The 25,885-nt window shown below is 35.9% G+C and overlaps 2 protein-coding genes across 2 annotated transcripts; one reads left to right on the plus strand and one right to left on the minus strand.

Moving 5' to 3' along the window:
* Positions 1–2,203: 2,203 nt before the first annotated feature.
* On the plus strand, positions 2,204–17,446 carry LOC109208743 (beta-galactosidase 9). Its single transcript, XM_019371898.1, has 19 exons — positions 2,204–2,554; positions 4,046–4,141; positions 4,307–4,419; positions 4,790–4,856; positions 5,540–5,632; positions 6,001–6,144; positions 6,604–6,692; positions 7,886–7,991; positions 8,654–8,741; positions 9,088–9,209; positions 10,056–10,253; positions 10,879–11,111; positions 12,148–12,263; positions 13,178–13,275; positions 13,662–13,772; positions 14,373–14,483; positions 15,617–15,825; positions 15,996–16,341; positions 17,017–17,446. Exons 1-19 carry the CDS (start codon positions 2,363–2,365, stop codon positions 17,155–17,157), a joined length of 2,673 nt encoding a protein of 890 aa, XP_019227443.1. The 5' UTR covers positions 2,204–2,362; the 3' UTR covers positions 17,158–17,446.
* Positions 17,447–23,183: 5,737 nt separating this feature from the next.
* On the minus strand, positions 23,184–25,253 carry LOC109208749 (pistil-specific extensin-like protein). The gene is made up of 2 exons (XM_019371904.1): positions 24,255–25,253; positions 23,184–23,776 (listed from the first exon to the last, which is right to left on the minus strand). The coding sequence occupies exons 1-2, from the start codon at positions 25,228–25,230 to the stop codon at positions 23,442–23,444; spliced, it is 1,311 nt and encodes a 436-aa protein (XP_019227449.1). The 5' UTR covers positions 25,231–25,253; the 3' UTR covers positions 23,184–23,441.
* Positions 25,254–25,885: the final 632 nt, after the last annotated feature.

A 25,885-nucleotide genomic window follows, 5' to 3' on the forward strand; every position in this document is an offset into this window, starting at 1 on the left:
ACTTAATGCTAATGTTGCATGAAGTTGTTTCACGTTGAAGCTAAAACTTCATGCTAATGTAGCATGAAGTTGTTTCACTAAAGCTAAAACTTCATGCTAATATAGCATGAAATTGTTTCACATTGAAGCTAAACTTCATGCTAATGCATGCGGAAGTTATTTAGTTCATTTACTAAAACTTCATACCAACACATGCTGAAGTCTACAGTTTTGTCATAAGTTTTATCCGAAACTTTAGTCTAAACATGATGAAGTTTTTTTAGTTCATTTGCTAAAATTTCAGACTAAATATGATTAAATTTTTGTCCTGCAGTATGTAATTTTCTAATGAGTGTTTGCTAGTGCATGCTGAAGTTATTTAGTTCACTTGCTAAAGCTTCATACCAAAACGTGCTGAAGTTTTGTCCTGCAGTCTACAGTTTTGTCATGAGTTTTATCCGAAACTTCAGTCTAAATAAGCTGAAGTATTTTAGTTCATTTGCTAACACTTCCGACTAAACATGCTTAAGTTTTTGTCTTGAAGTATGTAATTTTCTAATGAGTTTGTCCTGCAGTCTGCAGTTTTGTCATGAGTTTTATTTAGTTCATTTGCTAAGATTTCATATCAATGCAGTTTTGTCATGAGTTTTATCCGAAAATTCGATCTATTTTGTTGAAAATAGTCTTTTATTAAAGAAGGGCAAAATCGTTTTTTTAAAATGCTTTTAATAGAAAAATGGGTACAAATGCAAACGGAAAAATAAAAAGGGTACAAGTTAAACATGGGTGACCAAATAGGGTGTCCCAAGCAATTTTACGAACAGGGGCGGAGCTAGAAGCCGCCTCCAAATTTGGCCAAACCCAAGGATTTTTACTCAAACGATATATTTGTGTTTTAAAAACTCATTAAATACTTATAAAATATTAAGGCGGAATACATGTGGAGACACTTAAAGTTGGCACCATCTTTCATTTAGACACCTAAACTGAAGGTTGTTCCTATTGAGCATTTATACTACACTAAACTTGTTCCAATTAGACACTTTTTTGACAATTAGCCAAACTTACAAAGTGTGTGCAGTACACTCGCGACTGACGTGACGAATGACAAATAAAAAAAAGGATATCATTTTGAGTTAAAAAAAAAGAAAAAACTATTTTAAAATCTATTCAGTATCAAAATAAAATAACATTCTCAAAAAGAAAAAGAAAAAAATAATTTACACCCAGAAACTATTAATTTTCTCAACTGGGGCATCGCCATCTGTCCGTTCATCGGCGGCAGCAGGAGCTTTGGATAACAAAAATGGTGTTGTACCGGAGAAATCGTAGCACGAGATCAAAATCAATATCAGCGTTTAACGCAGGACTTCAATCGATTTTATCTTCAAACGCCTCCTTCATCGACTTTTCCGAACTAGCCATGGCTAAACCGGTGGAGCGCCACCACCACCTTCACCGCAAAAAATTTTTGAAGAAAATTTCCAGTACTTCTGCCGGAATTTAAACCTTTGGAAGGGTGGAAATAGTTTGCCTTGCTGTGATAAATGATCCCACATGTCATTAGGTGAAACAACGGGTGGATTAATCTTTTGGAGCAAATCTTGGTGGTGAATGTTCCTCAAGCGCCGGAACCGGCATGCAACGGCACTGGAAAATTGATTCTTCAGACGATGCTTATATTTTCCGACAAAACTATTTATTGTAGCTTAAAAGGTGCTTCTGTCGCTGGAGTTCATTCTCTGTCGCCGGCGATGATGGACACTCCTTATCTTGATGAGAGAATTAATGCTTCTGCTGGTTGTTTGGAGAAGGGGCTGGCGATGGGGGTTAGAGAGGAGGGTGGTAGAGGATTTGGTGGTGAGGAGGGGGAGCTTGGCGGCGGCTGGTTGTTTGGAGAAGGGGCTGGCGGCTGCTTTTTTGTGTGAAGAAGAAGGGTTGGTTCAAACTTTCGAGCTAAATCAATGGTGGAGGCACAACAATGGTGAAAGTGGAGGAGGCAATGGTGGAAATGGCGGTAGACATAAAGAAGAAAGAAGAAGAAGGAAATAAAAAAGATAAAAAAAATAAATGTATAAGGAACACTCCTAAGTTCAGATGTCTAAATGAAAAACCGTATCAACTTTAAGTGTCTTTATATGTATTTAGCCAAATATTAATTTAGAACCCGTCTTTCGTAAAGCTGAAATCTTCACTTCCACTATGCCGAGAATACATTGATAATAACGTCGCAACCTCACCCAACACCCCACACCCACCCCACACTCAACTCCTACTCCAACCCTGGCCCCAACGTATATATATTTTGAGAAAGAAAAAAAAAACCTTTGCTTTACTCTTATCCATTCTCATTTGAGACAAAAATTAGTAATCAAAACAGAAAATGGTGATGAGAAGAAAAGCAGCTCTGAGTCTCTTATGGATATTAACGGCGTTAACTCTACACCTCGTGATTGTCGCCAGCGAGTATTTCAAGCCGTTCAATGTTACCTACGATCACCGTGCTCTCATCATCGCCGGCAAACGCCGTATTCTTATCTCCGCTGGCATTCACTACCCTCGCGCCACTCCTGAGGTCTTTAATATTTCCCTAAATTTATTTGTTTTTTGTTATTAATTTTTTCTCTCTGAATTTGCTGCTCTCTTGTGTCGTTTGACCTGAGACGGAGATTAAGAAAAAAGAAAAAAGAAAAAAGAAGAAGCAAACATTTGGCACATAATTTTAATATATATATATATAACATACTTCAACATACTATCTCATAACTATATTAAGAATATTAATCAAGAGCTAAAATGGAAACTCAAAAAGTAAATACTTTCCAAATAAAGAAATGTGGAGTGCTGTACTGGTGAGAGGTAGCGGCCTGTAGAATTAGTGTAGGTGCGCGCAAGCTCGCCTGGACCCCACGATCATAAAGAAAGAAAATAAAGAAATGTGGAGTATGTTATATTGGAGTGATGAGTTATAGTTCCATGGAATTGAAAAGAATAAAAAAGATTAAGAGCCCGTTTGGATTAGCTGATTGTAAATAGCTGATAAGCTTGAAGTGTTAAAAAGCATTTTTAAGTGCTGAAACCGATTTTTTAAATAAGCATTTACGTGTTTGGATAGACGTGCTGAAACTGATAATAAGCAGTTGATGTATTTGCTAGAAAAGTACTGATAAGTTGTTCTTTTACTAAAATGACTAATGTCTAATGTCTAATTTTAGGATAAACTAGTAAAAACCTCGGTCAAGCTAAAAATCTTTATAAGCTAAAAGCCCTAAGTTGGGGCTGACCAACTTATGACTAATGTTTGATTTTAGCTTATAAGCACTTTAGGTATTTACCAAACGCGTAGATAAGTCAAAAGGTGCTTATAAGCCAGTTTGACCAGCTTATAAGCTTAGCCAAATACACTCTAAGTAAAAAGTAGTTGTTATGTGGATTATCTTTGGATTCATGGGGAACTAAGTAGGAAATAATGGTAAAGAACATTTTTCTTAAAACATTTTCCTGAAATAAATTTCAAGGGAAACATTAATTTGCTTTGTCTAATTTCTTAAAATTGTGCTTCAATGAGATAACATCTGAACTTTCAGGTCCCTTAATAAGGAGATAATCATTTTAATATCTTTTTTGATAACCGTCATGTCCGAGCCAGCTCACACGTACCTCATCTAATGCGAAAGGATACCAGCACAAGAACCGGTAACTCTGTCCACCAAGGTTTGGACAGATGAGAAGAGATCACCAATTGTTTTTACCTCCGCTAAAATTCATTCTAATATCTTGACAGATATGAAACGAAAGATATGCTCTTGTTAGAGTTACTGCATTTCTTGGAACAGTAATTTCCTGAAGTTTTAGAGAACCTAATAGAAATATCTAAGTTTAATGTTTCATAAAAGTCCGAAATAAAACAATCAATAGAGATGTATGTTAGCGGAACTTATCTATTTGGTTTTGCTTATATTCCTTTGAAGAATATAATTATAGTGTAGGAACTTCAAAGCACCATATCCTCATGTTACAATATCTTTGGAGTTTATATAAGCCTTTTACATGTCATATATGCCAGATGTGGCCTCAATTGATAGCTAGGAGCAAAGAAGGTGGTGCAGATGTGATTGAGACTTATACATTTTGGAACGGTCATGAGCCAGTGAGAGGACAGGTATTCATTTCCTGAAAGACCCTGCATTTTGGTGTTTGTTGCTTTGTCGGTCTTGTATTCAATTGAATCTTTTGTATTTTCTGCTATATAATTTCTTTAACCTTGATTATTTTTAGTTCTTGATATTTCTGAACTACTTCTCTCTTTTGATGCTTCCCTTTTCAGTATAACTTTGAAGGAAGATATGATATTGTCAAGTTTGCAAAGCTAGTTGGGTCTCATGGACTATATCTCTTTCTCCGAATAGGTCCTTATGCTTGCGCGGAGTGGAACTTCGGGTAATGTTCTTCTTTCATGATTGCTGTGCTCAGTTTTGACTTTATCATTAGTTCATGTAAAATGTGTTTGTTCATGCTTCACAATCTAGTCTATTATTTCAAAGCAAAAAGTTAACAACTTTTGGATAAATGCACTAGTTTTGACCTCACAAGGTGATCAGCCACAGGGAAGGGTGCTATGTAGAAATGAGAATTTTTGGTAATTCAACAGCTGACTAGGTAGCACCGAGCAATCTGAAGATCCCTTAAAGTAAAGAAACAAAGTAGAGCAGTCAATAACAGAATTTAGTAGAAGGGCATTAACACATTCGTGTCACGAATGAGTGCTTCTCTGTTGATCTCACAAGGTGATTTACTTCCCGTATTGCAGGGGCTTCCCTGTATGGCTTCGTGATATACCTGGAATAGAATTTCGAACGGATAATGCACCATTCAAGGTAATATAGAGCACTTATCTCTTTTGATAAAATAACAAGATCTTACATTTAACAAAAGATTTTGTTGGTTGGTAAATTGGTCACGTTGTATTAGTGAAGTGGCTCGGATTGGTATCAGTTTTGCTCCGGCTAAATCAATCTATTAGATCGACTAAGTACACTTGATCTAATAAATACCCTGTCAGAATGAGAAATTCTATTGACTCGGATCTTTAGTATTCTCTTAATTACATGCACTTTTTTTTTCTACAATATTTTTATCACCTATAATTAGGTGTCTCTTGTAATTCAAGTGAATTAAGTTACTATAGAAGTAGAGAGAAGACAACTAGTTCTGTCCTTCTCTTCCTTCCCCCTCAAGATATTTCCCTAGGAGCAAATAGCTAGACCGCTCTTATCAACTTGTTTCTCTGTCGGGGAAAGTGCATTCTTGTTATTATCTGGATCACTAATTAAAGGGCTTACTCCATGCATTTTTTGGGATGCATTCCTTGTATGTAGAAATTTTTATCTGTATTTGCTAATGTTCATGTGGGATTGAGGCGTAGTTAATTGATGATTGAATAAGCTAACTTTAAGTTTTGCTTTCCAACACTTCGTTGCTCAAGTTGCATTATGATAGTTTAAAGAAATAATTGGCTGCCAGAGGATTGTAATTTGAAAAATTCATACACTTTTCCCAGGAGGAGATGGAGCGCTTTGTAAAAAAGATAGTTGATCTTATGATGGCAGAGTCACTCTTTTCATGGCAAGGTGGTCCGATCATTTTGTTGCAGGTTCTGAAATTTCTTACTCTAATCACTAATTAGAATATCAGTATTACTGTAACGCTGACATCTGCACTTTATTAGTAAGACAAATAGGAAAATTTCTAAAAAGACTGCTTGAAATTATTGAATGAATAATGCACCTTACAACTGAGAGTGAGGAGTTTCCTCTTGAAATGATTATTGGATGTCCAGTTTTTTGACAAAGACATTGGATGTCCAGTTTCTAGATGAAATTTGCAGCCACTGATCCATTTGGCACTTTTCTCTAGCTCCTTCTTCCCCCTCTCTCTGCATATGTTCTTTTCATGCTTCTGCATGTATGTTTGTATTGTTAAACCGACGTTATGTCTTCGTCTGATGTTATTTTTTGTCAGATTGAAAATGAATATGGAAATATTGAAAGCTCATTTGGTCCAAATGGGAAGAAATATATGAAATGGGCTGCTGAAATGGCAGTTGGTCTTGGCGCTGGTGTTCCATGGGTCATGTGCAAGCAAGCTGATGCTCCAGAATACATTGTAATGCACTTGAGTTCCTGATCTTCTCTAATTACGACCAACTGGTCTAGTTAGTGTGATAATTTTGATAAAGATAGATTTATTTCATAATTTATTTAAATGCAATTTATTTCATTGAAGCAGTTGCACAATACCAGTGCATAGAATTATCTGCAAATATGCGATCATGTTTCTTGAGCTTCTTTAAACAAATTGATTTGACTTACAAATTTAACTCTCTATCATACAGAACGAATAAAGTATTTGAATTTCCAAGTTAATCGAACTCATGAAGTGAGGTAAACTGATCTAAAATGACGAAGCCATAGTTTCTCAAGCTTTTTTGGATTAAATTTATAATTCGGAAGCAGAGTTCTCTCTGTTTTATTTATTTCTCTTGTGCTATTGTTAGTCCTCCTTTAAAGGGCTGGGGTACTTTTTCTTTATCTTGTTATATTATTGAATTTTTCTTTTTGACAGATAGATACTTGCAATGCATACTATTGTGACGGGTTCAGGCCAAATTCTGAGAAGAAACCAAAAATTTGGACTGAGAATTGGGATGGATGGTATGATAATCGCTTCTTGTTTGTTAGGTCCTTTCTCGTTTCATTGAATTCTGAACCAGTATGTGCATGGTTCCGGGAATCCTTAGATTCTTGTTAGTGATATGAATATGATTGTATGATCTCTTATAGGTGACTTGACTTCTGGATGGATCACGAACTAAAAATCTACATTTCCTTGCTTGCCAGAAGCACCTACTTCGAGAATTGTTCTCTGTAGATTCTGACCTTTAGTACTTGACTTTCTATTCTTTCATGTTTCCTCCGTTCGGAAAGCTTAGAATAATGGCAAATCTACGTGAAAGGCAGTTTGGCCATATAAGTGTTCCATCTCATAAGTGAAGGTTCCTTTTATCTCTCTCATATATAATGTTTGAAGTCCTGAAACTGGCTTAAATATGTGAAATCACTTTTTAATGGAAGGAGAATATTATCAAGAGTCAAGACACAAATGTTAGGGAAGTGATTAGAAAGGTATTGTAGAACTTCAAAGAATGAAATGAACCAGTATATAATCATAAATGCAGTAATGTATGAAGTATAAGTACTCGATTTGTTAAAGTTCTACAATTACGAGGGAAGCCTTCTACTCCCCTTTAGTAATTGTCCCTTGCATATGGGGTCCATCATAATTTCAGTAGGGCAATGATGGACGCCTTTGATTAGCAGAAACGTGTCTGGTTTGAGAGTGTCAGATCGTCCAAGAAAGATATGGTGCCCAGAGTCAGCTGCTCAATCAATCTGTTACTCTCATGAAAGATGGACAATCGTACAAGGTGGAGGATAAAAGGTTAAGTCTTAAATTAGGTTGCTAAAGGATGGTGGTTGAGTGCTTTGCTTGCTTAGGATATGCTGTTAGATCATGAACAGTGCTTTTTTGTCAGGTTTAGATCAGTGGATTGTTTAGTTAAATTGGTATTAGAAATTCATCTGTGAGCTAATGATCTTTACATTGATCATATGTCTCTATAGTTCTACTGAAATCTAACTCAAGAAATCTGATCCAGGAAGCCTGGTATAGTCGAGCTCATATCCCTTAATGTAATGCTCTTTATGATGTTTCTATGTCTCTCTCTGGTGTATACAATTGCAAAAAAGAAAGCAGGATCACTTAGTTACTCTTTGAATTAAGCTGAGGAGTCAATAACATCCAGAAAAGGAAAAGACAGACAATTTTATTCTTTTCTTTCCTGCAGGTTTGCAAATTGGGGGGAAAGACTCCCGCGTAGGCCTACCGAGGACATTGCATTTGCAATTGCTCGTTTCTTTCAGCGTGGGGGCAGCTTGCAGAACTATTATATGGTAATTTAGATACCTATGATGCTCTAATTTTACTTTCCTGTCTGGTATAGATAAGGCATGTGCCTTAAACATACTTCTCTCGTATTCCAGCTGACCTTTCTAACTTGCATTCGTTTTGGAAATTTTCTTGTTAACTGATAGCAGATTCTCCTGTTCCGCCTGCGTATCTCTTTCTTGATTACTATAATTTGTTCAATATCCAGTATTTGTTTGTTGAAAAGGTTAAGAAGTAGGAACAAACCCTTTGCTTATCTGGCTAAATGTTGATTACCAATTTATGTGAACTGGAGAGGCTTGAAGTTACTCACCGGTACTGGGCAAAATCTTCAAGTTTGTTTGAATGTCAAGAAAGTCACCAGAAAGTGTATTTCTTGAGGATATTGCTGGAAAATAAACGAGAGATCATTTTTCTTGCACGCGTTTGTTTGAGAGGAAAATGACAGATTAAATAAGCCTGATGATAGTTTAAATAAGAAGGAACCATTTCCTTTCAAGTTTCCTACACTTCTTGCAAGAAATCTGTTTCTTGTAAGAAATTCTTTAACTGCTACTACAGTAATTTGACGCAAAAATACTGGTAACTTAGATCTCTGCCCTTCCCTTTTCATTTCCAGGCAACAACCAGTTACTCGCTGACTGGCTGTTTCATCTTGTAATTCCAGTATTTTGGTGGGACAAACTTTGGCCGGACTGCAGGAGGCCCAACTCAAATCACTAGCTATGATTATGATGCTCCACTTGATGAATATGGTAACTTTTGAGTATTATTTATTGTTACTTTAGGAACATTCTTACGAAGGAAAAAATCGATAGCCAGGTGTACATTGGTGCTTATCTTTTGTAATAAGTAATCATTACGTAGGCCTTAATAACTACATTGATATTTATCTTATGTAAAATGTGTCTGTTAAAATGTTCACTGATAGAATGTTAAAGTGTTAGTGGTAGGATCATCCTTAAGGTTAAAATATTAGAAGTGCCAAGTTTTTAAATAAGATACTGTCCCACATTACGTATATAAATAGGTGTATTATAATCATCAAATAATCAATATCTCTTCTCTCTTTTGTTTTCTCACGGTCACCATACTGTATAGGACTACTGCGTCAACCTAAATGGGGCCACTTGAAGGATCTGCATGCTGCTATAAAGCTTTGTGAACCTGCTCTTGTTGCTGCTGATTCACCTCAGTATATTAAACTGGGACCAAAACAAGAGGTCAGTTATGGGCTTGAGTAATCCCAGTGGGTATTGCTGTAAGTCCACCCACATGTCGTTAAATGTAAAATAAAATGTCGTTTGTTGAATATATTTTAGCCAGACTACCTTTACAGAGGTATCAATTACTTTTTGTTAATTTCGAAAGGCGCATCATGTTTTTACTTTGTTCTCGGACAGCTACAAAATGCCTTGACATATCTCATAATTCAAAAACTCCATCAGTTATTATTATGATGCTTCACTTAATTATGTCTTTGATGGAGCACAGCACAGTTATTGTTATTCTTGCTTTTTGAGGAGGTTGCAGTCATCTGTTGCTAACGGAATGAACAATATATCACCTACATTTACAAATTACTTGATTAAAAAATACCACCTATTTTTATCGTCCTTCTGAAAAAAAGCAGATAAGAGCAGTGAGAAAATTCTCTGTACTGTTTCTTATTATCACAAGCTTATTTACAACACCATATATAGCAGAAACATAGGAGGAAAATCTGTCATTCTAACCAGGAAATTAATCTGGTCAATGGATAAATCTAGTTGATTTGATTTGTTAATATGGAGGAGGAAAGAAGTTTATCTTTCAGATCAGGAAATTAATTACCATTGAGTAATGGTCTACCAAAATCTAACACAACCTAATTTACAGAATTGTTTAGTTTTTGTTCATAATACCTTCCGTGGGGGAAAGTTTGTGAATTACGAATGAGATTTTGTATCTTTTAATTTTAGGATAAAGTTACTCTCTTCTTATCACCTTAAAATTTATTTTGTGAATCATCGTAATTCTTATTTACCCTTTTCATACCTCGGTATTTGATGCTTGTCATGTTACTTCAGGCACATGTCTATCATGGAACACCCCACAACAATGGCCAATATCTGTCCTTGAATGAGAGCTTGTGCGCAGCATTTATTGCAAATATTGATGAACATGAATCAGCAACTGTGAAATTTTATGGTCAAGAGTATGCTTTACCTCCATGGTCAGTGAGTATTCTGCCAGATTGCAGAAACACAGCTTTTAACACAGCTAAGGTTTGTCGATGTTCCCACAGATGAAAGATTATAAGTTTGAACTTCAAAAGATTGCTGTCACTGCTTGCATGTCTACTTGTTTCAGTATTTTCTTTTATTTCCCAGCTTGTTATATTGTATTGATAATGCTTTCATATGTCTGGCTTCCACAAACTGAGGCTGCAATCATTCCATTTCTGTGTGGATGATGGTCGATAACAAAGATTGTTGATTTTCCATTGCAGGCTAAGTAGTGTCTTATAGCTTCTGAAAAAATGGTTGAAAAGCAAATGTTTACCACCCTTTTGGCAAATAGTTCATCAGAAATTATTATCTGTCGGTATATGACCTAGCGATGTGTAAATTATGATCTGTCGGTATATGACCTAGAGATGTGTTGTGAATTAGCTACAGTGTTCACCTACTACCACATCCACAAGTTATTTGATAGAGAAATTTATCCTGGTTACTAAAGCTAAACTCTTGCTTTAGTAACCTCATCATCATATAGTAACTAACAAGGATCCACTCTCTTTCAAGTACAACATAGTGACCTCATCACCAGAACGCTTATAAAACGATGTAATACTTTGTGATTCATTTTAATGATGTATTTAATTTCTTTTCTCTTGCATTCTTTAAACAGGTGGGGGCACAAACTTCAATCAAAACAGTGGGCTTTGATTCTGTTTCAGTTGGAAATAATTCCTTGTTTCCGCAATTAAGGATTAAAAGCAAACTCGGAAGCATTTCACAATCTTGGATGACATTGAAGGAGCCACTTGGTGTGTGGGGTGACAAAAATTTTACTTCTAAAGGGATACTGGAGCATCTGAATGTGACAAAAGACCAGTCTGATTACCTGTGGTATCTGACCAGGTATTTCAAACTTATAAATGAGGTTAGGATCAGACTGAACAGTGATTACTACCTTTATAATGTCTAACACTCTTTCCATCCCATTTCATATGGCAGTATTCGATTGGATGCGGAGCTTGATCTAAACTAAAATGAATATAAGCGCAAGTTAATGACTTGATCCCCATTCACTCTGTCACTTAATTTGGAGCCGCTTGATAATAGGATTTGTCCAATTCTCAGGATAAAGCTTTAAAACCTCACCGCTTATACCACATTCTCAGGATGACATCTGTACTGGAGTTGAAACCAACTTCAAACACGAGAAAATACCCATAGAAGCCAAGCACTTTACATGACCCACCCTGGTATCTGCTGGTTGCTAACTTAACATTAGACGTAAAACTAACTTCAAAAATTACAGGCAGGACACTTCTGGTTTAACCAGACTGTTCTCTTTCCCTGTATTGCCACTGTTTGAGTGTGACTCTGTGTGTTTGTTTGCTCTTTTCCCTTTTTACCCCTTTACTTTGGCTTTTGAATCACTGGAGAAATGTGATACTTAACCTTTAGTCTGAGGATTTCAAATTTGAGGACTGAAGGGAATATTAAAATATCAAATAAGGAAAAATGAACTCCTTTGAGGTTTGAGGATGGACAGAGCATAATATCTCTGAGCTTCCAGTTTTGTTATCCTTGCATTTGGTTCGGAGTCTGCTTGTGAATAGTTTGGCATTAACAATGTCAAGCCTCTTTGGATGAGAATCTACAAATCTACAAACCTTTTTGGTACCTTTGGCTTTTGAGATGAATTGCTTGGTAGGCAACTATATTAATGATGCCGCATGTAATAATGTCACTCTCTGAATTTTCTGTTGTCTCCCGGTTCTCCGTTCTCCTCAGATCGTGTTTTATATTCCTTTAACAAGTGAATAGGCACAGAACACAAACACCAGAAAAACTGTGCAAGATTTGGTTTCAAATTTATTCATAACATTTGTTATTGGTTGCAAACTGAAATTGTGATGATTTACTCTGCAATCTCTGGTGAATGCAGGATATATATTTCTGATGATGACATCTCATTTTGGGAGGAAAATGATGTTAGTCCAACGATTGATATTGATAGCATGCGTGACTTTGTTCGCATATTTGTTAATGGCCAGCTTGCAGGTATTTGGTTAGATTTACTCTATCTTTATTATGCATTCTACTCTTTGTGTTAACGTAGCACTCAATCCTCCGTTAGCAGTCAGTTCAGCTGGCATTGTCAAAGCGTACTTCAACCATTGAACTTTTCTTGGTTTGCATGAATATGATTTTCATCTCTGAGCATAGGGACGGTCTGATGCATTTGCATCGAATACCTGTCAAATACTCATTACTAGATGGAGACATATTAAATAGATCATCTGTCATAGGGTGATCAGTTAATAGCGAGTAGAAATTCTGTTATTGCCTCAGTTTATTTTGAAGGCTCTTGGAATTGGTCATAGAAAGATAAAAAATGAAGATATCTTATGTAGAAAGGGAGAAATTAATAAGAGTGAATTAAAATAGGGTTGTCAAAATTTGAACAGCAACTAGGCCATTTCGACAACACGAAAAGGGCTGCTAAATGGACAAAGTGAGACCAAAATATAGTGCAGTGAATTTCAGGGATTAAGAAAGCAGCAAAGTGATAACAAGCCTAAAGCTAAGAAACCTGTATGCTATAGCTAAATGAAGATTATAAACCATAAACCCAGACTAGAACTGAAACAAAAATCCCTGTTTCTGACACTGTTCACACCAGAAACAAAGGAAATTAATACTGGTTTCTTCCCACCATCTTGCGCTTAGAGCAGTGAGGTGAATAGGATGGCTGTAGGTATGCTAGGAATGTCAGGTGAAGCAATACAATGACTACAGGTCATGTGAAGCTCCAATCTTGTGCTTATAGTGCACGGGGCTAAAACATCAGCCAAGCTAGCTTTGAGAGGGTCCTTATGTCTGGTCATTCTATTGCAGTCTTTTCTTTCCCGTGTTCTCCTTATATCTCCAATTCCTTACCCTTTTACCCTGTTATGTGTCTGTTGCAATTGAAGGTAGTATGAAAGGAAAATGGATCAAGGTGGTTCAACCAGTTAAGCTGGTCCAGGGATACAATGACATACTGCTATTGTCTGAGACGGTGGGATTGCAGGTAAAGCTTAGAAGTTGAATTACCCTGATGAGGACCATGTTAAATATGAAGTATTATCTTAAATTTTGAAAAGGTTATATTAGTTTTGGGTGAAACCTGAAGCTCTATCATCTCATACTCTCATCAGAAGGGGGAAAAAGGAGATAAAATCTCCCATTATCCAACCTCCATATTTTGAAACCCTTACCTCCATTTCTCTTTCTTATTTCTTTCCTTCCTTGAATCACTGGTGACGATGCACGTTACTCACTAATTTCCATTTGCTTTACGCTTTACCAAATTTTTAACTTATGGGATTTTACTGGGTTGTTGTTGTACCCATAAAAGCCGCCCAGCTTCATCAAACTGACCTCTAAGCTGAAAAGACTTTTCTGCCACAATTTCAGAATTATGGTGCCCTCTTAGAGAAGGATGGGGCAGGTTTTAAAGGTCAACTGAAGCTTACAGGATGCAGAAACGGGGATATTAATCTCACAACATCCTCATGGACCTACCAGGTACCTGATTTTCTTCACCTTAAATGAATCTTGATGTTCACACATGATAAAAGATTAAACTTCTCATTTATGGGAGGTGTTGCAGAGGCTGATATCCCATGCTCTAATTATGTGCATATGCAAGTAACTTGAAGTAATAGACCAATTAGAAGAACCAAAATATGAGAAACTACTCTAGACTGGAAGGACAAGTGGGTTTACTTTTCACTCATTAGTGGTATTTGAAGAGTGTTCATGGTGCTGAACAAATCGATGATAGAATTGTGGATAAGATGTAGAAAAAGTTCCTGGTAGATTTTTTCCATAAGCCTTTTAATAAGCATCCTTTCTCAGTGAATATCACGCTATATCTACTGAATGAACTAAAAGATTAAAAATCCCAAGGCTTCTCTATCCATCTGTTCTCTGCTTGTGAAACGACAAAACTTGATATAATTCAGGCTATGCACACAGAATCAACTTGCAAAAGAGTACCATGTCTTCCACATGCAAGAAGAAAAATTGATCATCATGTGAAGTTGGAGATCGTTAAACTGCACAATGCCATTTCATTATACAACTGAAATATAGGAAGCCTGATTTTAGTTATTTGTTCAACAGGCGGGGCTCAAAGGTGAATTCCTGAATGTATATGATGTCAATAGTACCGAAAGAGCAGGATGGACTGAGTTGCCGAACGATGCAATTCCATCAGTCTTTTCCTGGTACAGAGTAAGTCGACAAAGCTCAAATTCCAGATTCAACTGTCACTAGCATAGAGGAAAACTTGCTAATTACTGGCAATATCGTTTCTTAAAATTAATGTCTCAATTGTTTTGTGTAAATCCGCTTATGACCATTGTTCAGTTACTCAAGTTACATATCTATGACATTGATGCCTTAATTATTGAATGACTTATGTCTATTATTGTCTTAAACTATCTTTTATTTGTGGGTGAAGGAAGCACCACATTCAATACTACTAGAAAGACTTGCTCTAGAAGAGATGTTCAGTATTGTTTAGTCAATTGCTGTGATCATATTTTAAGTCTTTCATTACATTCTATATTAAGAATCTTATGATTAACTTTTTATTCTCTAAGACTTCCCTTCAATTTTTGTTACGGAAATCTGGGAGTACAAAATGGAAAATTGTTCAATCAATAAAGGACCTTTCATTCTCACTTCAATCAATCATCTGACTATGCATCAATTTCAAATTAATTGGAGTCAGCTATAAGTAATTCTTTGAATCTATTCTGTTCCATTCAGGTCCATTTCATTACAATATGTGATAAGATATCTCTTAAGGAAAATTAGGAGTTCTTTAAAGTTAAAGATTATCAAAATCTCCCAATTTTACACAGACACAAGTCTCTAACCAGAATAAAAGAAATAAACATCACACCAAGTGTAAGTGTAACAACTGCGACTACTTTTGGATAAATTGAGATGTGTCTAATGACTACTAAGCTTTTATCCCAACTAATTGGCATCGGATATATGAATCCTTTACTTCCTCTATGACAAAGAGCGGAGCAAAGAAAATTTCGCTTTTGACTTCTTCTCCGTCTGTAGATTGCTACTTAATAGTTAGATGCTCCTATTTCTTAGTTGTAGATTGTAGATTAAGATGTTATTAGATAAAAGGAAAATCAGCCCTTCCATTCCTTCTCGAGAATAGGTCCTTAATAGCTCATACATAAGGAACTCTCTACGACCCTTTCACTTTTTTTTTTTTTTTTTGTGTATGCTGCCAAAAAATTTCTTGGAACAGGCGCTTCTCTATGTTTACTTCTATATATGATGATTGTCTTCGCTGGTGTAAGATTGATATTAAGTGGTTTGTCTCATTGGTTGAGCAGACGAAGTTTGATGCACCAGGCGGGACAGATCCAGTTGCCCTTGATTTCAGTAGCATGGGAAAAGGTCAGGCATGGGTTAATGGTAACCATATAGGAAGATATTGGACTTTGGTTGCACCAAAAAATGGATGTGGAAGAACTTGTGATTATCGTGGTGCTTACAACTCTGATAAATGTAGGACAAACTGTGGAGAGCTTACTCAGGCCTGGTATGGACCTCTTTTACTTGCTGAAATTCTATTTTACATTGTAGGATTTTTGGCTCTCATGATTGTACCAGGCCACACTTGGCATCAAGTCATGTGTAGGTTCTGTGAAATGGATCTGAGCTGATACATTCTGTTGCTTATAAAGTTCTTTTTTTTTTTTGGCGAACCAGGTATCACATACCTAGATCATGGCTAAAGACTTCTAATAATGTACTAGTTATCTTTGAAGAAACAGATAAGACTCCATTTGAGATTTCCATTACTACGCGTTCTACTGAAACCATATGTGCTCAAGTATCAGAAAAGCACTATCCACCTCTACATATGTGGTCTCACTCAGAGTTCGATGGAAAATTGTCTCTGATGGATAAAACACCAGAAATGCACTTGCAATGTGACGAAGGGCATACGATCTTCTCTATTGAATTTGCAAGCTATGGAAATCCGAAAGGCAGCTGTCAGAAGTTCTCTCAAGGCAAATGCCATGCTGCAAATTCCTTGTCTATTGTGTCTCAGGTATGTTGTTTGTTTATTTATTTTTATTTTTTTTCATTTTAAAATTTTTGAGTTTCACGTTCACCTGTCTTCTTTACAATTTGTTGACTGCAAATGAGTAGATAAACTGCATTCTTTGCAGATATTAAATAATTTCATGATTGTGTTATAGTTAGTTGGACAAGTCGGTCAACCCGTACAATTAAAAGCTGCAAATAGCATAGGAGTTTCTTCTAAAGGTTTTGATCATCCCGTGATGAATTTTTTTTTATTAGTGATAGCTATATGCTAAGTGGATGGAGAGGGACCCCAATACTGAATATGCCAGACCTAATAGATGAAAAAACAAATATTCAAAAGGTTTAACATTTGCGCTTTGTAAATTGTACATGTGCTTATGTACTTAGAGTTTTTGCTGCTTATATATTTGTACTTGTACTGTCAATAAATTATCAGTTCTTATATGTATTAGTATGTTTCAAATCCAAACTATGCAATCAAAGGATGTATAATAACTTGACTGTTTTGACTGAGAGATATTCCTTCATATTAGATCAATATGTTTACTGCTTGACTGAAAAAACATTGTTAAATTTGTAAAACAGGACGGGTGGTGGTTTGAGTTTGGTGTAGAAGGTGTTCATTTCATCTGTCAAATACTAAGAGTCTCTTAATCAAAGTTTCATCTCTTTACAGGCTTGTAAGGGAAGAAATAGTTGCACCATTGGCATTTCCAATGCTGTATTTGGAGATCCATGTCGACATGTTGTGAAGAATTTGGCTGTTCAGGCAAAATGCTCGCCACCACCAGATCTCTGCACTTCAGCTTCCGTGTGAGAAATTATTTCGTGAAATCATAAAGCTTAGAATGAAACCCTTCCCTTAAAGTCCATCTGTTGCCTAGCCCCAGCTCCTTCAGCAATTCTTAAATTGCATAGTTACAAGCACTCCAGAATTCATGTATGGACGATTATCTGTAAATGTTCGGCTGATGTATATGAAATGAAATGTCTAACAGTCTCAATATCTATTGCTGATGAATATGAGCTACAAGTTATGACTAAAAATAACAATCCAAATAGCTTTATTGTTGTGCTGCAGAGAAGTCATCAAGGTTTCAATTGAATTTGGACCTTTATCTTAGATCAGGAGGACTTTGTTACTACTAAAGAAGTTACTATATTACTTTTCTCCTTATAGAGTTTAAGTTGACGAATGAATGGACAGTAGAATATTGGCTATTAGGCACCAAATTGGAAGCTTATTAATATGCTGCCAAGAATGTTAATATTACCCAGCCTATTAACTAAGACATCTTTACTCTGCAAAAGACTAGGATATACCTATAGAATGGGACTTTACTTTTATCTTACGAATAAAATTGGCGTTGGAATTCTTGCGGAAGATCGTGTTTAACTAACACATAATCACACACAAAATAAACGGAGAAAAAATAATAATAAGGATTTAACGATATTTGGCCAGCTTACGTCTTTGTAGCTTGTCTTTGGGGGAGCAGAGGTCGAAAGATTATCTTTGGTTTTTTAATTTATTTCAAGCTTTGGCAAAATGCCAATTAAATAAATATCAGCCTTTATAACAATTACAAGTTGCTAGCACATTCAATAATACTTTAAATTCAAGCTTTCAATAAATGTATTAATTGATACACAACTGCAATTTAAGTACACAAGTTAATTAAAATCCACTAAAAGAATAGGACTTTAATCTTCTACTAACAGTTCTCACCTACAAATCGATCAAGTCTTTGATCCAAATACCAAAATATATACAACCCCTAGTGTTAATCTCCAGAGAGTTGAAATCATGTGCTACAACTTGAGAGGGGAACTTGTTTTCTTTGTCCAACAATCGTCATAAAAAGAGTAGATAACATAACATAAGTTACATATAACTCGGGTTCACGTCATGTAAGATCCAAAGAGGGAAATGCTTTTATCAGGCATACCCATAGTTCAAATTCGAGACGCAAGGGTGAAAGGATCCTACTCGTGATGACTTTGATAAATTCGTTGTTGGTATTTTGGTATGACAAGTGTCTTTTCTGAATCTAGCTATGACCATCATTCTGATAGAGTGAGTTGCTTCCTCTTCCTCTTGTGCATGACATTGGTTTTAGGAAAACATAAGCTATCTAAACATGTTGGATATACAAGACGATACACATACCCGATAGAAAGGAATAAATATTCTTTAGTAGTAATAAATTGTTTGTTGTTTAGGATTATAAATGGAAAAATGGCGATTCTTTGGTCCTCGATAAATTAATTCACCATTCTCTATGCAACACAAAAAATTACTGTATTTTACAAAATAATGCTGGTAAAGTTGTGGTACGTGGCGAAGTTTCATTAATCATTTTCAACCGTCTTCTTCCATGATCCAGATGTCCAGTTCTAACTCTTTACTCCATATGTTGTTGTTGGATTTGCCGCTATATAAACTAAGACGACATTTAAAAGTAGTCAACTGAAACAACTCATTAACACCGACAAAATTTGGTGTTGAAAGCTCTTTCAATTCGTCTGACTTCACATCAAAATATATGATTGTAGAAGCTCTACTTACGTACTTACGTACTTGTCAAGTTCTTAATCCAGAGACCAATATACACAACCCTCAACGCTAATTCCCTGACCGCATCAATATGACCATGAATTAGTTTGTTGTTCTAAACTAGGGAGACGTTCTAAGATTGGGAGAGTTGTTTTTGTCGTCCAATCGTTGCTATTCACACAGCAAACAACGTAAAACAAGTTATAGATCAATATAACCTTGTAATCGTCAGTTGCAGAATCATAACACACACCACAAGCGCACTTCATAACGCTTGCAGTAAATAGATTTGATCAAAACATGACTTAAGTCCGATTATTTAAAAAGGGAAGGAAAACAACATTTTTTAATTTTATGATCCTATTTTTTTTATTTACACATTAGAGATTTACTTTTATATATAAGAGATTTATCTGGGAGAAATTCAAAAATAGCCAGATTTACCACTGGTCGTTGAAAAATAGCCAAGTTTCAAAAGTCATCGAAATTTAGCCACTTTAAATCTGAGCGAAAACACTGTTCAAAATCCGGAAAAATACGCCCGCAAATTTTACGGGAGTTCCAGCATAAGTATGCTTGAACTCCCGTAAATTTTACGGGAGTTCCAGGATAACTATGCTGGAACTCCAGCAAATTTTACGGGAGTTCAAGCATAATTATGCTGGAACTCCCGCAAATTTTACGGGAGTTCCAACAAGTATAATTGTCCAGTATAATATACTGGAGTTTGGAGCACTGGTGCTCCAGTCTCCCGCGAATTTTACAGGAGTTAGCAAAGTATACCGGTCCAGCATAATATGCTGGAGTTCGTACACAAATGCACCAGAACTCCCGTATATTATACTGGACCGGTCCCTGTTGCAGCAAAATAGTGGCTATTTTTCATTGACTTGATAAACGCTGGCTATTTTTCATTGACCAGTGTGAAAACTGGCTATACCATGATATTTCAACGATTTATCTTGTACACATAAGAGATCTAAAAAGAATACTTTCTATTTCAACATTGTAAATGACTATGAAGGCCCATTTTCTCTTTACTTATCTATTTGGGGTCAAATGATTTTATGGGTTTTTACAAACTTATTTTTAGTTGAGGAATTTTCAGAAACCACTATTGTTTAGTGGCTATTAATTTTTTATAGCTATCATATATATAATTACTTCTTATAGCTACTATTCAGTTGTTACGGTAGTGTATTCGCTATATTCGTGCTGTTGTATTCATGAATAAAACAGTAAAAAGCGCCTAAAATCAGGGCAGTCCAGCTGTACGCGCATATATTCACATGTATTCGCGCCATGTAATCATGAATACAACAACAAAAAGCGCCTAAAAATAGGGCAGTCCAGCCGCGCATGTATTCACATGTATTTACAGCAGTAAAAAGAGCCTAAAATCAGGGCAGTCCAGCTATACGCGCATGTATTCACATGTATCCGCGCCATGTATTCATGAATACAGTAACGACAATCACCTTAAAAATCGGTATGTCCAGCTGTCTAAGAGAGAGGAGAAATATAAATAGCGTATTTCATGCATCAATGGTAGTATATACCATAAATCCTTATTCTGCTATAAAATATAAAAGGTAGCTATAGAAAATAATATCTTAAAATAATTTTGTTTATAATAAATAGGGTGTATACCTTTGCTATAGGAAGTAAAATTTCCTTTGCTATAGGGTGCATACCTTTGCTATAGGAATTTTCAGAAATCACTATTGTTTAGTGGCTATTAACTTCATATAGCTACCATAAACATAATTATTTTCTATAGCTACTATTCAGTTGTTACGGTAGTGTATTCATCAAAAAGCGCCTAAAAATCAAGGTAGTCCAGTTGTACGCTAATGTATTCACATGTATTCGCGTCATGTATTCATGAATACAGCAGCAAAAAGCGCCTAAAAACAGGGCAGTCCAGCTGTACGCACATGTATTCACATGTATTCGTGCTGCTGTATTCATGAATACAACAGTAAAAAGCGCCTAAAATCAGGGCAGTCCAGCTGTATGCGCATGTATTCATGAATACAGCAGCAAAAAAGCGCCTAAAATCAGGGCAGTTTCACATGTATTCGCGTTGTTGTTTTCCTGAATACATCAGTAAAAAGTGCATAAAATCAGGGCAGTCCAGCTGTAGGCGCATGTATTCACATGTATTCGCACAGTGCATTCATGAATACAATAACGACAATCACCTTAAAAATAGATAGTCCAACTGTCTAAGAGAGAGGAGAAACATAAATAGCGTATTTTATGCCTTATTTTATGCCTCTATGGTAGTATATACCATAAATACTTATTTTGCTATAAAATATAAAAGGTAGCTATAGAAAATAATATTTTAAAATAATTTTGGTTTATAATAAATAGGGTGTATATCTTTGATATAGGAGGTAAAATTTTCTTTGCTATAGGGTGTATACTTTTGCCATAGGAATTTTCAGAAACCACTATTGTTTAGTGGCTATTAACTTCCTATAGCTACCATATACATAATTACTTCCTATAGCTACTATTCAGTTGTTACGGTAGTGTATTCGCTGTATTCGCGCTGCTGTATTCATGAATACAGCAACAAAAAGCGCCTAAAAATCAAGGTAGTCCAGTTGTACGCGCATGTATTCACATGTATTCTCGCCATGTATTCATGAATACAGCAACAAAAAGCACCTAAAAATAGGGCAGCCTAGTTGTATGCACATGTATTCACATATATTCGTGCTGCTGTATTCATGAATACAGCAGGCAAAAGCGCCTAAAATTAGGATAGTCCAGCTGTATGCGCATGTATTCAAGAATAAAGCAGCAAAAAGCGCCTAAAATCAGGGCAGCTTCACATGTATTCGCGCTGCTATATTCATGAATACAGTAGTAAAAAGTGGCTAAAATCAGGGAAGTCCAGCTGTACGCGCATGTATTCACGCCATGTATTCATGAATACAGTAACGGCAATCACCTTAAAAATAGACATATCCAGCTGTCTAAGAGAGGGGAAAAACATAAATAGCGTATTTCATGCCTCAATGATTATATACCATAAATACTTATTTTGCTATAAAATATAAAAGGCAGCTATAGAAAATAATATTTTAAAATAATTTTGGTTTATAATAAATAGGGTATATAATTGAAAGAATTACAAGAAAAGACATATGACTTCACACCATAATAAAAAATGGCCCATGTTTTTAAGTTTTACCCCACCTTGCCGACATTGTACATATTTTGAAAGCACTTACAAATTCAAAATATGTGTTCTTACAACCATTGCTTCTAAAAACTATGGAGTTAATTCTTTGTTTTCACAACCATTGCTTTCACTCTCTCTTCTTCTCACATCTTCTACATATGCTTCAAGGGCCGTGTATTTTCTGCTTCTCCTCTTGTGTCACCTGCTTGCAATGTAAGAAAATTGAAGAGTAGAAGTCCACCATTGAAGACCATTCAAAGCTTTGCTTTTGAAAATAGTTTTTTTTGAATTTGTTAGTTGTTTGGATTGGGTGTTGTTCCAATTGATTGAAAATATCAAAAGAAGTTCAAAATTTAAATTTGAAGTGATTTGGAGTAGATTTGAGCAAGATTTAAGTTAAATTTTAAAAAAGACGCAAGTAAGAAGACAAAGTCAGTTTTTTGTATAATTATGTATAATCTTGTATAATAGTGTATATGAGTGTAGAAACACACCTTATACACTATTATACACTTTTATACGCCTTTATACAAGTGTCTGTAGACGAACTTCTTCCACGATTTTCAGTTGTAATTCTCGTTCAAAACCAGTCCAAATCTCCATTAAGTGACTTCATATACAACCTCCTTATACTATTTTTAACAAGTCTAAATAACACCCACTCCAAATTTCTCACAAAATCAAATTCGGAATTTAAATCCACATATTTAAGCTTGTTAAAAATCTAATTTTTACCACCCAAATGAATTTGGTTTGTTGAATTAATATTTGAGTCACAGTTACTGATTCAAAAATTAATTTAAAAGCTTGAGGAATCTTTTTTAAAAATTAAATAGTAATTTTGAGAAACTATTTGAGTTGGATGTTGAATATTCTTAGCCTATTATTTTTGGGCTAGTTGGTTATAAATTGAAATATGGGCTATAAAATTAAAAAGTATGGAGTTCAATTGTTCTAATGTGAAATTTTCCCTATACCTTTGCTATAGAAGATAAAATTTCCATAAAAAAATAGTCCAAATCTTTTTCCGATCAAAGCACAATTTTTATATTATATCATTAGGAAAACAAAACTTGAATATTCAAATGGCTATACTTATTCATGCATTCGAAAGTCAATAGGTAATGGTTACAATTTTAATTATAGATTTCTATTTTGGATTTTGCTACTGAAAATCCATATGTAGTTGATATCTTTTGTCTAGTGTAAGTACAAGGATATGTATTTCTTCTTCTTAAACTACAGAAAGGAAAAGAAAAAAGATTTTCCATCAGAAACTCAATCCTTTCATACTTTTATTTTCCTTCACTTTACCACTTGGTCTTTCTAATAATGAAGAGCTCAATTATTTTTTGCATGGTAATTTGCTTGAGGCTTCAAATATAAAAGGTCCAACACCATGATAATCAAACATGGGTGGCTGGACAGGGCCAGGACCAGGTCCAGGGTTAACAGGTGGTAGGATAGGTTTCAATAAAGCACCAGATTTTCCACCATTGAAGTTTGTTGGGACATTGCAAATGGGTTTGGGTGATTTCCCTAAGTATACCTTGCATTTGTGAACATCTGCTCTGGTTAAAGACATGGGCATGATCACGAATTCACCATTCTTGTCTGTCATCGCTGTTTGAACATTTGCCTTCCTTTCATTATTGTGACAAACTAGCTTCACTACAGCTCCTGCAAAAACAGTACAACCATTGAAATCAAAAGCTCAATCAGAAGACGGAAATAATGAAGTAAAAAATAGGAGTATGGATTTAATTAGCTTATGTACACTAATGATAATTTTTTTTTTTAACGTACGTATTCTCAGGGCATGATCCAAGATTATTTAAAATTAACGAGTTCATATCTTTAAGGTTCTTAGCACTCAATTCATTAAATTTGAATTCAAGATTTAATATTATAAGTATTTGGTAAGATTTTAGTAACTATTCACATGAAATGCATAAAGGCTGCATTTGTCTTTGTGTATTTTAATATCTTACGTTGTATAGTAACTTGACTTATATTCTATGATAGTAATTCTATGTTTTAAGGTTGTATAATTATTCTTTAAATGATCTGTAAATATTGTTTTACGTGTATAAGACGTTTTAGTAATTGCAAATAGAATGAGATGGTAATGAAGAGAAAATTAAGGTTGTGAAATAACCCTGGAGTGGGGAAGCTTTATAGAGAGTGGGAAGCCCTCTGCTGTTGCAAGATTTGCAATGAACATGGCCGACGATGATTAGAGGCTTCCCAGCGGGATGAATTGAGGGTGGTGGAAGCTTAACTGGTGGTGTGATTGGTGGAATAAATGGTGGAGCCAGAGTTGGTGGAGAGGGTATTATAATAGGTGGCTGATCAGTTGGTGGTGTTGGCTCAATAATTGGTGGCTCGTAATCAGAAGGTGGTGGCTCTACGACCGGAGGCTCATGATCAGAGGGTGGAGCAGGTGGTGACTCAGCAATTGGCGGTTCATCATAAGCATCTTGTTGCGGAGGTGATGATATAATAGGTGGTGGAGGTGGCGTTTTAAAAGGTGGCTGAGTATATGCTGGTGGTGGTGGTTTCCTTATTGGTAGCTGAGTAGCTGGTGGTGGTGGTTTCCTTATTGGTAACTGAGCTGGTGGTGGTGGTAGTGGTAGTTTTGGTGGTGGTGCTCGTTGCATTGGCGGTGGCTGAGAAGGTGGTGTTGCTCGTTGCGTTGCTGGTGGCTGAGCAGCCGGTGACGGAGATGGTGGTTTAACAGGTGGCTTAGCAGATGGTGGGGGAGGTGGTGGTTGCTTTGCTGGTGCCGGCGGTGGAGGAGATTGCTTTGGTGGCGGAGGTGGTGACTTAGCTGGTGGTGGCGGTGGTGACTTAGCAGGCGGCTGCGGAGGGGATGACTTAACCTGTGGTGGTGGTGACTTGGCTGCTGGTGATGATGGTGATGGCTTGTTTACCGGTGTAGGGCTAGAGGGGCTTTTCTTGGGAGATTTTCCAAAGAATAAGTAGAGTGTTGAGAAGATTGGATGGTGTTGAGCTTTGTCTAATGACGAGCTTTCAATTCCTTCACCAAAGCTAGAGAATGAGCTGAGTACTAAAACTGAAAGCTGTATGTGTATAGGGAAAAAACTGAATTTATATTGAAGGTGACGTGGCATGACACGTGGACTGGTCAAATGGTCAAAACATGATGATCAGTTAAGAGGCACGGGCGATATCAGATACGAGGAGAAGAAAGTTAAATAGGCACGAGATGCTATTCAAGTGATACGAGTCTCGTATCTATTTAACTTAATTAAAGCCAGGAGGTCAGAAGGAATTGAAGATATGAATTTGATGGCATAAAGGAGTCTAAATTCAGTATTAAATGTCAAATACGTTAGCGAATCGGTATTGAATAGGAATGATTGTGTAACGTTTCATTTAATGTCATTTAATGCTCATAGTTGCCTCTTTAAGGCTAAGGCATTATACCTTTTCCTAGAAAAATCAACTATAAAAGGAGGAGGTCTCAGCATTTGTAGGGACACGAAAAATCATTGAGATTACATTGAAATACAAACTTATTTACTGCTTTATTATCCTCAAAAATTTCTTATTCTTTTCGTCTCCTGATTATCAGTAACCCGATTTTTTTCTCTTAATTTCTAGTTTTAACCGAAATTCTATTTTTTGGTTAAACAGTATGAGCACTAGAGTTTTTACTGATGTAAAACCCATAGTTGTTTAACTCAAATCAACTACGGGTAAAAGGAAGTATAAGGTGAATGAATTTATAAGAGCACGAAAAGGCATATGATGAAGTTTATGTCA

Source organism: Nicotiana attenuata, unplaced genomic scaffold (assembly GCF_001879085.1).
Source record: "Nicotiana attenuata strain UT unplaced genomic scaffold, NIATTr2, whole genome shotgun sequence".
NCBI lineage: Eukaryota > Viridiplantae > Streptophyta > Magnoliopsida > Solanales > Solanaceae > Nicotiana > Nicotiana attenuata.

Bases quoted from the DNA above. Each gene is read 5' to 3' on its own strand.
- LOC109208743 (XM_019371898.1), top strand. From the start codon at position 2,363: ATGGTGATGAGAAGAAAAGCAGCTCTGAGTCTCTTATGGATATTAACG. The intron at 4,420-4,789 runs GTAATGTTCTTC...CCCGTATTGCAG, and splicing joins TGCGCGGAGTGGAACTTCGG to GGGCTTCCCTGTATGGCTTC. The intron at 16,342-17,016 runs GTATGTTGTTTG...ATCTCTTTACAG, and splicing joins CCTTGTCTATTGTGTCTCAG to GCTTGTAAGGGAAGAAATAG.
- LOC109208749 (XM_019371904.1), bottom strand. From the start codon at position 25,230: ATGCCACGTCACCTTCAATATAAATTCAGTTTTTTCCCTATACACATA. The intron at 23,777-24,254 runs GTTATTTCACAA...CTGTTTTTGCAG, and splicing joins TAAAGCTTCCCCACTCCAGG to GAGCTGTAGTGAAGCTAGTT.